Source organism: Pseudomyrmex gracilis, unplaced genomic scaffold (assembly GCF_002006095.1).
Source record: "Pseudomyrmex gracilis isolate BER0280 unplaced genomic scaffold, ASM200609v1 scaffold_595, whole genome shotgun sequence".
Taxonomy (NCBI): domain Eukaryota; kingdom Metazoa; phylum Arthropoda; class Insecta; order Hymenoptera; family Formicidae; genus Pseudomyrmex; species Pseudomyrmex gracilis.
In genome coordinates this window covers 25,646-39,112 of record NW_018021179.1, presented here as the reverse complement: position 1 = coordinate 39,112, position 13,467 = coordinate 25,646, and the positions used below count along the sequence as shown (strand labels likewise).

Sequence of the window (13,467 nt, the reverse complement as noted above, 5' to 3'; positions counted from 1 at the left end):
AGATCGGGACTACTCGGAGGCCAGAAATCCTTCGACCAAAACATGTCGATGTTGTCCGATAGCCAGTTCTGCACCAAGTGACTCGTATGAGCAGGTGCGCCGTCTTGTTGGAAGATATACGNCCTTCCTGCAGCTACGTCCTCCATCCAAGGCTTGACTGTAGTCCTCAAGATCTCCACATAAACCTCCTTCGTGATTGTTTCTCTCTTCTTGAAAAAATGAGGCGGCATGTGCNTCTTGTGCTCTTTTAATGAGTTCCGGAGTCCGTATCGCCTTCTCCCTTACATGTATTTTTCTCGCCGGAGTACAAGAACCCTCCTCGGACTCCTCCGANGCCGCGTATCTCTGGACAATATCATACACCGTCGACCTGGGGTATCCGAAGAACTTAATAATTTCGTTTGGCGTTCTTCCGGCGCGGACACCTTCAATAACCGCCGCTCTTCGATTATATTCCGGCGTCTTCCTGAACGACTCGGCCATTTTAAGGTTATTAATATCTTATCGACGTCTCTAACCTATCTTTAGGTTATATGGCACCTACTGCTGCATTCTAATATGATGGGAATGTCAAATTCAAATTTGTCCGGATTTAAGTGGCGGACCCTGTATATAGCACTTTGAATGGTACAATCACTCTACAGACAAAAAATGTAATGAAGAACGTTTGTACCTTCCAAATAGGTATGATCTTAAAAGATAGATACTGTGTATTGTCAGAAAGTGTAGATGCCACATTTCTGCTTACATGTTTAGTCTGCCAAATTCTTGTTTAATGACAGACGTTCCCAGATAACCAAGGCGGAATAAACATGTTTTGCAAAGTCTGCATTAACACATTATGTCAGTAAAATGCTGCCAGCATTCACACATAATCTGCTATGTCAATTAGTGGCGACAGGAAAGCAGAAAAAAAAGAATATAAATTTGGCATGCCGTAACGTAAATAATACTGCAACAGTCAAGCAGACTTTGCCGATTAAAATACACCAGATTTAAAGCATTACGTGCTAGCACAATATATCATCAGAAAACATGTTGAAGTCGAGAATCGATTTATCGTCACTACGTGATGGCAGCAAAATGTTTTAAAACGGAATTTCTGTGCAAACGCATTATGACATGAATAGATGAAAAGGGAAATACTATATATTATGCTGTCACATCAAATATTAACAGCGTTTTTAAACTTAGCTGATTTACATAGCATTAAACACCAAATAGACAATAGCAATAAAATTTACAAGGTGAAATTCTGTCTATTGCTATATCGCTATTCCATCGCATTGTGCAAGAGGCTTTATGCTACGTCCCGTTATTCCTATACTTCACATCACATGTGCTATAGATTTCTAGTACTGGCAGTAAAGATCGGAACAACTAAACATCTCTGAAAATTAAATGGACATATAAAACTATAAAATATTATATATACAAAAATAAGAATAAAATAAACTTTATATTGTTTCTAAGTAACTAACTCTTATTTTTATACTAAATAATCAATATATCAAATATATTGAAAATAAAAAATAATCAATGATTATTAAAAGCAACAATAACTTTTTAATAAATATTATATAGACATTATATATTAATAAATTTCTTTCTTATAACTATGTTATATTACAAACTACTGAATATTAAGGATACGACAAACACCAAACCCATAAAATGTAATTATTTTTCTATTATTTATTACAACAAAACATGTATCCTTCATGAAATACTTTGGCAACAAACACTGCGCTTTCATACCTAAAGAAAAAGAATATAAATAACAATATAAATAACACTGTAAATAACAGTATACATAAAAGTATAAATGTGCACAAAATAAATAAAAAACTGTATAAGAAAATAAAGAAAAAAAAATTAACAAATATATCTCACTTATATACGTTCTACAGCAAAGTGTCTATTTGCGGCAGATTTTTTCGTAAAAATATATCATACACACACCATAAACACAGGGTTAAATAGAAAAATTTATTATTATTTTTGATTGCATGTACCTACACATACATATACACACACATAATGAATTATATGCGACAAATCGTCTTTGAGTCCAATGTTGAAAAGAAATTATTAGACTGGTTTCTATCGAAGACAACGTAGGAGCGATCATTGTTATTCATGACGTCTGCTATTGGTTAATCACATTTTGACAAATGAAAATAACGTCAAAAAGAAATTTATATTTAATTTCTATGTGATAATCGTATGTAAGTTCAGTATCGACATACAGAATATATTATGATCGTTGCTACAACATGTTATAAACTGAGACTGATAGTTATCATATCATTAAATGACGAATCTTTTTTCTTAATGAATAGAATTTGTTTAAGAACAAAAGGAAGATGCGTATCAATAATTGATTACTTGTGTGTTCAATTAGTTAAGAGATTAAAAACAGTTATTATAAAACTTGTGTAAATATGACACTTATATATTTGGTCATTGTTATATAAATAAGATATATTTGTTAATTTTTTTTTCTTTATTTTCTTATACAGTTTTTTATTTATTTTGTACACATTTATACTTTTATGTATACTGTTATTTACATTGTTATTTATATTGTTAATTATATTGTTTTTCTTTATGTATGAAAGCGCAGTGTTTGTTGCTAAAGTATTTCATGAAAGATACATGTTTTGTTGTAATAAATAATAGAAAAATAATTACATTTTATGGGTTTGGTGTTTGTCGTATCCTTAATATTCAGTAGTTTGTAATATAACATAGTTATAAGAAAGAAATTTATTAATATTTAATGTCTATATAATATTTATATTAAAAAGTTATTGTTGCTTTTAATAATCATTGATTATTTTTTATTTTTAATATATTTGATATATTGAGTATTTAGTATAAAAATAAGAGTTAGTTACTTAGAAACAATATAAATTATATTTTATTCTTATTTTTGTATATATAATATTTTATAGTTTTATGTCCATTCAATATTCAGAGATGTTTAGTCGTTCCGATCTTCACTGCCAGTACTAGAAATCTATAGCACATGTGACGTGAAGTATAGATTTTAAGCACTGTCAGTGAATATTGGAACAACTAATCATCTCTGAAAATTAAAAATCATTTATTACCCTTGTAAGTATGAGAGAGAAAAAGAGAGAAGGAAGAGAAAAGGAACATACAAGCCACGCACGAGAAAACAAGACTAGCAGCTAGGCACGCTTCTCGCGGCTGGCAGTATTAGCTATAGCTATAGCTATAAAGAAAGAAAGAGAGCGATTATGTGTGTCCGTCTCCTTCTACTGCTCGACGTTGACCGAACGAAACGCCGAGCGCACACGTATACGGCTGTTCGCCTATGTATGTATCCCCTCCACTTGCTGCTGCGTGCTTACTGAGTCCACGAACTGGCATCTCTGCTACTACCCTGTGGATATTTTTACTCTCATTTTCTATTCTTCATCATTCAGTNAAGATAAACTGGTAAGTCATCAAAAACTGTTTAAAAATAACTACTGCGTATATACGCACATCCGACTGTTACAGCTACTATCTTTTTTTCTTTGTATAGGTTTTTGATAAGTTAGGTTGTGACCGGGGTTAGGCGGAAATATGGTCAAGGACTTACCCTTTGTGATATTCTTTCACGGTCGCCAGTTACTTTAACCGCCAAGTAACAAGGATGCCGCCCTTCCTTCCTTCTACGGGGATAATTCTACCCTCCGGAAATCGGGAATGATAGGATGCGCGTGCATTTGCACAAATAACAATATCACTTTTTCTTGTTAGTTATAAGTATATAAATATGAATATATTTATTTAGAACAATGTTTTTACATACACTGAATACACAGAGGAATGTTTAACGCAAACAAAACTTTTTCATCGCTAAGGGTGAGCTCCCGGAATTTGTTTTTTGCACGTGTAAAAGATTGAACATCTATCCCGTACGAGATTTCGAGTAAGACTGAGGAACTAAGATGGTGGTCGTTCCTTCTCGGCCTTAAGGTTACCGTTCACATGAACACGCGATAACCACGCCTTAAGGTGTGTTCGTGGAGCAAAATCCCTAGCGTAGGGAAACTTTTCCCGGGCGTGACATAAGCCAAGTTTTTTATATTTTTGGGTTCCGTAGGAGTGAGCGAACAAGATTTTGTTCAAATAATTTATTAAATAAATAAATAATTTGAACCGGTTGATTAAGGGAGAATTTTGGCACAGTTCATTTCTACAGAGGCTTGCGCTTCCCACTAAACCAAAATTTTCTCTTAAGTCCAACTTTTACCAAAATTTTGACAACTCCAAATAACGACTTCTTTGGCGTGATTTGGACTTGTTGTGCCTAATAGACTTCTGTACGCCACTCGGGTGGCCTTAATCACCACTTTGAAAATTTTACCCTTTACACTAACTTCCAGAGTTTTACACACTTGTCATACGGGTTCACTCCTTGCTTATGTCACCTCCGTGATCCTTAAACCAAATAACTCCGTTAACTACTGAATAACTGACCTGTTCTACTCTGTTGCAGGTCTTAACACAAAACAAAACTTAACTTGTAGTTAACGCTTAAAACCAAGTTCCTCTGAAAGAAAATAAAACAGCCAGCACAATAAAAACTAAACATAACCTTAACTGTAACTTTGGCTCCTCTCCTTTAACCAGCGTAACGCCTTTTTCTCAAAAGGTTTTATTTATTACGCTTAATTCTTTTAACCCCCCTTAATAACTACGTTAAACAATACTTCCTCTTACGCAGGAGTACTTTTATTATTGTTTTTGTCGTTAATAATAAAAAACTAAACTTATGACTAGTATCACGCTTGTATTACTACGTTACATACTAGTTAACGCTTAACCTAAAACTTTCACTTAAGTCCAATAAGCCCTTTTTTCTGTTTCAGGTACTTAACGTGGACTCGACGCTGTCCATAATCTCACTTAGTATGCGTTCTGCCCAGCAGTTGGCTTCCCTCCGGAGTTCCGTCCTCTCGTACTCGAGCTGAGCTTTAACTACCGCTCCTCTGACTAGCTCCAGGTTCTCTTCGCCACGCATACCGAGATCCGCAGCCGGGGCTTCTGGCTCTGGTGACAAGGTTAGGTTAAAAGAAGAAAGTCAAATCAATCTGTTCAAGAAATTGATTGCAATCTCTGGTGACATTGGCGAAGACAATTTAGATCTGTTTTCGGAAGATCAAACAACTTTAATAAATAATGTACAAGTTGTTTTCCACTCAGCTGTCACATTGGACTTTGAAACTGATTTGAAAACTACAGCAAATATTAATTTGTTGGGAACTCGCAGAATCATAGAACTCTGCCAGGAAATTAAATATCTGAAAGTAAGATAAGTGATATGTTAAAAATTATTTTGTGCCAAACTGTTACAACTTGTAAATAAACTTATGTATTTCATATCTGTTGTTCAGGTGTTGGTGTACGTCTCTAGCGCTTATATCAGTACTATATGCCAGAACGTAGATGAGAAAGTATATCCTATGCCAGCGGATATACTTTTAAATGCAAATTCACTTCTAAAACTAGTGGATACATTGGACATTGTAACTTTAAATAAGAAAACCTTAGAGATATTGAAGGGCCATGGAAATCTGTACTTTAACTAAACACTTGGCTGAACATAAAGTGGTAAATGCAGGATTTTCAGCAACTATTGTGCGTCTATCAAAGAGTAAGTTTATGCTTGCCTTTATCCAAATATGTCTTTTATATATATTTTATATATATATATTTTATCTATAGTTTTTGTTTTTTTTGTGTTATTGTTAGTTTTAATTTGATATTGTGTATTTAGTAATACAAGCATGAAAGAAGGCACTTCCAGGATGGANAATATCAAAGAATGGACCACAAGGTTTTTTAATGAATGCAAGTAAAAGTATTGTAAGAACATTGCCAGTTGCGTCTGATCTGACTTATGATTACATTCCAATAGATGTAGTAGTGAATAGTTTAAATGTCGCGGCTTACAATATCGATCGTGATAGGTAAGGTTAAAAGAGATGATTAATTTTTTATTTTCATAGAAAAAGCGTACAAAATTTTTAAATTGAACGTTTGTACATAATTCCAGCAATCAGAGAGTGTATCATTGCACATGCAGCACGTGCAATCCTTTTCGGTGGCGAAATATAGAAAAGGAAATGAACGCAATAATAAACAAGTATTCATTGCAAAGTGCCGCGTGATACCCGTACATTAAGTTCTTTGCATTTTTCCTATTGATCTTTTTGTTCAAACTTTCGGCCATTTTTGTGCATTTTATTCCCACATACAGTTTTGCTATAATTATAGAATTATGCGGTGGCCGTCAAATTTAAGTTTTAATATATTACAAATATCATGTATACCCTTACCAAAAAAAACTACTGGTAGTAATATATTGCGGTAGTGGTACGAAAAAATTACTGGTATTCTGTGTAATTGCCAGTAATATTCTCAGTAATTCCTATAATACCTAATAATATTCTGTTGTGATTGTCAGTAATATTTATATTACTGACTTTATGTATATGTAATCGGCAGTAATACTTTTTTGTAAGGGTATTCACATCAAATTTGTATTAAAAACAAAACAATGCAAATTTATTTTTCCAGCCTTGTTCGTTTACATACAAATGCCAATAGCTCGTTAAATCGTCTTGAAAAATGTAGTCAAGAATGGAAGTTCTACAATCCACGTANATTCCAGTTGCACGAATCATTGTCGTCCACGGATCAAGAAGTATTTACGTTAGATATTAAATCGTTAGAATGGAAAGACTATTTTGAGGAGTTGAAAAAAAGTATTAGGATGTATCTACATAAGGAATCTCCGAAATCTTTGCCAAAAGCACGTTTNAAGAATAAAATGTAAGCGCATGCTTTGTTGTGTATCAAATAATGTCTTATTTATCGTGAAACAATATTGCAACTTGTTGATTGTATTGATATATTATTATCATTCATTTGATATGTATTTGCAGATTTCTATTTGCTAATCTGGGTGTACAAAAGGGTGCTGCTGTATTTACGTTGATCTGGTGGTTGGTTAAGATATTAATAGAAATTATATTGTATATTATATATAATATATACACACAGGATTTCTTGTAATTAAAATATCTAAGATAACTTATTTCTGTTAGCCTGAAAGATAAGAAAACTGACAAAGCGGCGTTTGAATAATTTCAGAGTATATCTGAAAGTGATAAAAATGTTCTCTTAACGTCGTATTAATAGATGTTTTTTTTTTCTTATCTTTCAGGAAACGGAAATAATGTAGATGTTTGATTGAAAAAAAACACCCTATAATGTATTATATAAATAATAGTTTTTGTTGTGAGCCAATTTTTGTGTCTTAAGGTAAGTTAAGAAGAGGCCATTGAGCAATGTGATGAGACATTACTGTCATTGCTTAATGACCTAGTTAAGTAGCAGGAAGGCAGCAGTTCTAGGAAGGACTGCTGGTTGCCACAGGGCGCGAGTTGTCAGCAACGGACCAGCAGCGGCAAGGCAGCGGCAGCGGCGGCGCGAGGAAAGCTGAGTCAGCAACACCACGCAGATACGACTCTCGTAAGCGGAATTAGGTCAACTACTGTAAGTAAGTCGAATAAGTTTTGTAAAAGCGAGCAAAAACATATGTTCGGTAACTGGCGTTTGCAACAACGCGGCGTACAATCCGAGCGAGTAGCGCGGTCGCTACAAAGTCTATTACGCTTAAAAGAGATGGTATCCAGTCAATATGATATTAAATTATCAGCATCAACTATAAAAAAAAGATTATGTGATGCAAAACTCAATGGTCGCATTGCTAAGAAAAAACCACATGTATCTAAACAAAATATCGAAAAAAGATTAACTTCTGCTAAAAGCCACAGAGATAGAGATGATAACTGGTGGCGTAATGTGCTGTGGTCCGATGAATCAAAGTTTAATAGGTTCTCTTTGGATGGAAAAGTGTATGTGCGACGACCACCGAATCAAGAAAACAGTCCCAAGTACACTTTAAAAATTGTAAAACATGGTGGCGGCAATGTTATTGTTTGGGGATGTTTCTCCTGGTACGGCGTTGGCCCATTATTTTGAATCAATGGCATTATGAATGCAGAAATGTATAAACACATTCTTAAAGATGTTATGTTACCATATGCCAGGAGTGAAATGCTTTTGATATGGAAATTTATGCACGACAACGATCCAAAACATACCGCTAAAATAATAAAAAAGTTTATTGAGAAGGAAAAAATTTTCATTTTGGAATGGCCACCGCAGAGTCCGGATCTAAATTCGATAGAAAACCTGTGGAATACAATTGACAAAAGAATCGATCGTTCGAAAGCTACAAATATTGACAATTTTTGGGAGGAAATCCAAAAAGCTTGGTACTCAATTTCTGAACAAGAGTGTAGATGTTTGGTAAGTTCTATGGGTAGAAGATGTGAAGCTGTTTTGAAAAACAAAGAATTTCCTACAAAGTATTAAAGCACCAAAAGCAAAAAAATATTTTTGTTAAGTAGTTAAACTTAATAAACAGGTGAACTTATTAGGTGGCTCTATTATTTTGGCCTAATTAATAAAAAGCAAAAAATTTGCATTACAATTAATTTATTTTGTTCGCGTCAGTAGTGATAAAATGTGATTANATTCTGGTCAATAGTCATTACTTATAATATGTAAAATTGTTTATTCTATAATAACAAGATTATTTTGCATTAAAATTTAAAGTTATTTTTCCAACATTGCACTAGCTCTATTATTTTGAGCGCCACTGTATACCCCTTGCAAAGAAACGCCCGGGTCAGTTTGACTCTGGTGAGCTCCCTGTTCAGTTCGCGATCAAGCGTTGCCGCACCAACAAGAAATCTGTGCGGGGAAAAAAGAAAACTCGAGCAATTAAACGCTCAACGAGTAGAGGAATTTAGAAGAAGAGGAAAAAAAAGAAGAAGCGCGCGACAAAAACTAGCAAACGCCGTGTGAGCAAGAAACGAACCGTGAGCGATATATTCTCGTAGGCGAAGCAAAATGTCTTTTCTCCATACTCACTCGTGTGAGTGTTTCAAAAGCAAACTTGATCTTTTCACTCTACCGCCCACTCAGACCAGTATCGAGANTTCGCAATGGATTCATTACAAACCTTTGTCAACTCTTGCGGACGACGCTCCCGTGGAGTTTGTCGTACCGGGACATGGTGAAGATTACATAGATCTCGCGCATACTCTTCTCAGTCTTCGCGTGATATTGCAAACCCCCGCAGCGGTTACTTCGGCTGTAGAGCATAAAGTAGGGCCTGTAAATAACTTTTTACATTCCATGTTCAATCAAATTGATGTGTACTTCAATCAAAAGCTTGTGTCGCCTCCGAACAATGCTTACGCGTATCGAGCCTATTTCGAGACATTGTTGAATTATTCTTCAGAGGCAAAATCCTCGCATCTTACCACCTGTTTATGGGATAGCGATCCTCCGGGTCTGATGGATTCAGGAGTAATTGCACCGAATGACAACCCCGCTCTCACGAGACGTATAGAGTATTTCAAAAATAATCGTGCTGTGGATCTCATAGGACATCTACATTGCGACGTTTTCAATCAGGATAAATTCTTGATTAACGGTGTGGAAATGCGTCTAAGACTTATCCGCTCAAAGAATTCTTTCTGTCTCATGGAATCTACGCCGCAGACAAGAGTTCGTATTGTAGACGCCACCTTGATCATGAGGAAAGCAAAACTAAGCGCTGGAGTTTTATTAGCTCACGCTAAACTGCTGAGCAAAACCACTGCAAAGTATCCTCTCACGAGAGTTGAAGTTAAATCGTTTACGATCCATAGAGGAGTGGTGGNAGAATCAATTGACAACGCCATACTCGGGCAACTGTCGAAGCAAGTGATAATCGGTTTTGTCGAAAATAAGGCGTTTAACGGCGATAGTAGACTTAATCCGTTTAATTTTAAAAACTTTATTATAAATTTCTTGTCGCTTTACGTCGATGGAATGCAAGTTCCTACTAGACCGTTAAAACCTTCTTTTTCAAGTGACTCTCTTCTCTACATCGAGACTTTTCATACTCTTTTCTCAGGAACGGGTATTCATTTTCTAAACAAAGGCAATGCTATAAGCAGAGATGCTTATGCTCACGGATACACACTCTTCGCTTTTGATCTCACACCCGATTTATCGGCCAATTGCGTTGAACATTGGAATCTCGTGAAGCACGGTAGTTTGCGAATTNAAGCACGGTTCGAAAAAGCTCTCGAAACGACTATTAACTGTCTTGTTTATGCGGAATTCGACAGTGTTTTGAAAATAGATTTTTTGCGCCAAATTATTGTTGATTATAACGGATAATCATATTTCCGCACATGCGTAAAACCAAGATAATTTACCCCCACTACATTTTTCCTACTTTTCTACGCCTTTTGTCGCAAGCGTTTTGTGGAGAAATTTTAGTTTCGTTCTAGTTTCCGATATCATTGCTTCGTTTTCACGATGTCTGAGTATAAAGGTGCTGTGATCATAGAAATACAAGGATTTCGCGGCGTCGTGTGTGAATTTATTCTAAAAGAAGTGGCGTATGTCGCGGTAAACCGACCGATTTTTGGAAACTGGATTTTGATGCCTTCGTTTTCGTTCACCGAATTACCACAAAAATCAAAACGATGCAACGATTGGCTTACACAAATTTATCACGGTATCGAATGGTTTGACAGTAAAACCAATCTCAAATATCTCACGAGACATCTACGAGAAGTCATCAAATACGCTCCCGTCATCTACACCANAGGCAAAGAAAAAATGGATTTCTTAGAAAAGCTTCTGTCTAAAAACATATATAATCTAGAAGATCTCTCTCCGTCGTACAAATCCATCTCGAAAAGCGAAGAGAACATATCTCAGTGTTCGTATTACGGAGTTCGCTCATCGGACATTAATTGCGCTCTACGTAACGCTTTTCGGTTAAAACGCTGGTTAAACCTAAACAGCGTTGAAGAACATCTCGATAGCGGCTTTGTCAGCGATGAGATCAGCATGATACAATCTGACGACATCAAAACGGAGGAGGAGAAAGAACAACTAACAGCAGAAGAAGATACGCGCAGTGAAGACGATTGCCCACCGAAAACCTCCTGCCTAAACGACGTCGCTGTACAAACAGAGGTACAAGGGGAATACATAAGATTCACTCCGCTTTCTTGCGACTATCTGTATCGAAATAATGAATACAAAAGAAATATTGCAAGCCTTGCGACAACTGCAAATATCTGGACACACGAGAGTTTATCCAGCCGACAAATTGCNCAGGGTGTGGACGAAGTGGACAGCAATCGTCGCTAACACAGACAATCACAATCAACCAGGAACNCACTGGGTTGCCTTCTTCCTCGATGGAAACAGACACGCCACCTACTTCGACAGCTATGGAATACCGCTGTCAGATTCCCGCTTCCTTCTGCGACTTCGAAGAAATTCCGCAACGCACACGTGGAACACAACTCAACTTCAAGGATATTTCTCGCAAACGTGCGGGCATTATTGCTGTGTGTTTCTCTATTTTATGGCTCACGGGTACAGCCTTTCCCAATTTTTACAACTGTTTTCCGGAAATTTCGACGCCAACGACAAATTAATTGTATGTTTATTTCGTAAAATATTCTCTACGAAGTCCAACAATGTACAAACGCGCTCTCCTAAACACCATATTCAACACTGTACTTGTAAAACAAAAAAAAAATCAACTGTAATCTTGTATTTTCTTTTATGTATTCAAAATATATCTATATCGAATAACTGTACTAAGTTGTTTTCTCTTATTCTTCCCAAGAAACCTATTCCTAAACTTCTCACACATTTTTATAAATATTTTAGTCTACATTGCATATCCATCGAAAACTCTCGTAGAATTTTCTCGAAGTTTCTCACGCGAACAAGTACGCGCAGGTTTAACGGTCCCGAGTCATAAACCGTTTTTTGTATTCAAAAAAATATGTTCTCATCGGCACGCACGTGTCAACCCGCACGTACAAGGTCGCGCAAATTGTTCAGAAAATATACGACACATAAATTCATTTTTTATATTACATCCCTGATTTTCTTTAGTCACAGTCTTGCGACGCCCGCTTCAATTTCTATTTTGCCTAGACGCCCTCAACTATGCTTCACGCTCATTGGGAGCCATAAGTGACCAGACGCTCATTGGTTCTTCCTTGGGGGTCCTATCATTCCCATCAACTACCCCCGAACCTCGCTCATTGGGAGCCATAAGTGACCAGACGCTGATTGATCCTTCTCGGGACCGATGCCACCCCCGCCCTTACAATTCCTCANTCAACCGACGCCAACTTGCTCTCATACACGTTTGAACGCACGAGGCAACAACATCGGAGCGCCGCCATTACCAGCTTCACGACGGATTTTTAAATAAATATAGACTCTTTTAATAAAGAATTCTTACTCGAGAACATTCTCGAACCTTCCTCTCACACAAATTCCTCAACAACAAAAAATTTAAATACACATTTTTGGAAAATTATAAAAATTTATGGGGTCATAAATCATGTCACTTCTCCATCCCCTCCAGTGGGCGTGGCCAATCACCACCAAGAGAGGGGAAAAACCACCCTGGTGGGACAATGGCGCCAAAATTGGTGGGGGAGCCAGGTGGAGGGGGTTTGTTTTGTCGCGCCATAAGTGACCACATACTACTCACAAATTAAAATTATTATATTTAATTATGCAAATTTATATGTGTGTGTGCCAAATATGTCCATACAATTTTATACATGGAAAATTTTTTACCGGGATGTATGCAATCTGCCAAATAGTAAATCACGTTAAATAACATCTCTTCACATTCCTCTGTTTCTTCTTCACGCCTGTTTCTCCGAGCATCTTTTTCTTCTCTTTCTTTTCTTCCTTCAAGAATCGTTTGCCTCTGCATGCGTTCTTTGGCATGAGCCAACCATATTTTTATAGGAGCTGCTATTTGTTCGTCTGTGGCATTTGTATGAAGTTTTCTTGCTGCACCTAGAAACAATGTTTTAAGTATTACTTATGTAAATAAACTAAAATAACTTTTTTAAATGTTATTGTATTATATGTATAAATTAAAAACTGTATACATTTGATTGTCAAAATATATGTGCAGATCATATACAAATATCGTGATCGTATTTAAAAATATAAACATTTAAAATTGTCTAAGTAATTGATAAAGTTCTTATAACTATTTTTAAATGTTTTTCAATTTATAAAGAAAATATGCAGTAATAAAAAATAATAGATTTTGAATTTTATTTACTTAATCATAATAACTTTGCATATGTGCAATTTGGAAAAGTTTTCTTTTTTCTTGGCGCCGTACCAACTATAATTTACTGCCAGCTCGTTTGTAAAAATTGTTTTTATTAGACGTACACAAGAAATTCTCAGATCTTGGCAATTAACGTGAGCTAATTGTTTAACCTATAATAGAAAATTAAACTTTAA

General features: G+C 35.8%; 1 protein-coding gene and 1 pseudogene across 1 annotated transcript; both read left to right on the top strand.

The window, feature by feature from the left end:
- The first annotated feature begins 881 nt into the window (after nucleotides 1-881).
- Nucleotides 882-6,323, top strand: LOC109861135 (annotated as a pseudogene).
- Nucleotides 6,324-9,006: 2,683 nt separating this feature from the next.
- Nucleotides 9,007-10,329, top strand: LOC109861134 (uncharacterized protein F54H12.2-like). Its single transcript, XM_020440647.1, has one exon. The coding sequence runs from the start codon at nucleotides 9,007-9,009 to the stop codon at nucleotides 10,327-10,329; it is 1,323 nt and encodes a 440-aa protein (XP_020296236.1).
- The last annotated feature ends 3,138 nt before the right edge of the window (nucleotides 10,330-13,467 follow it).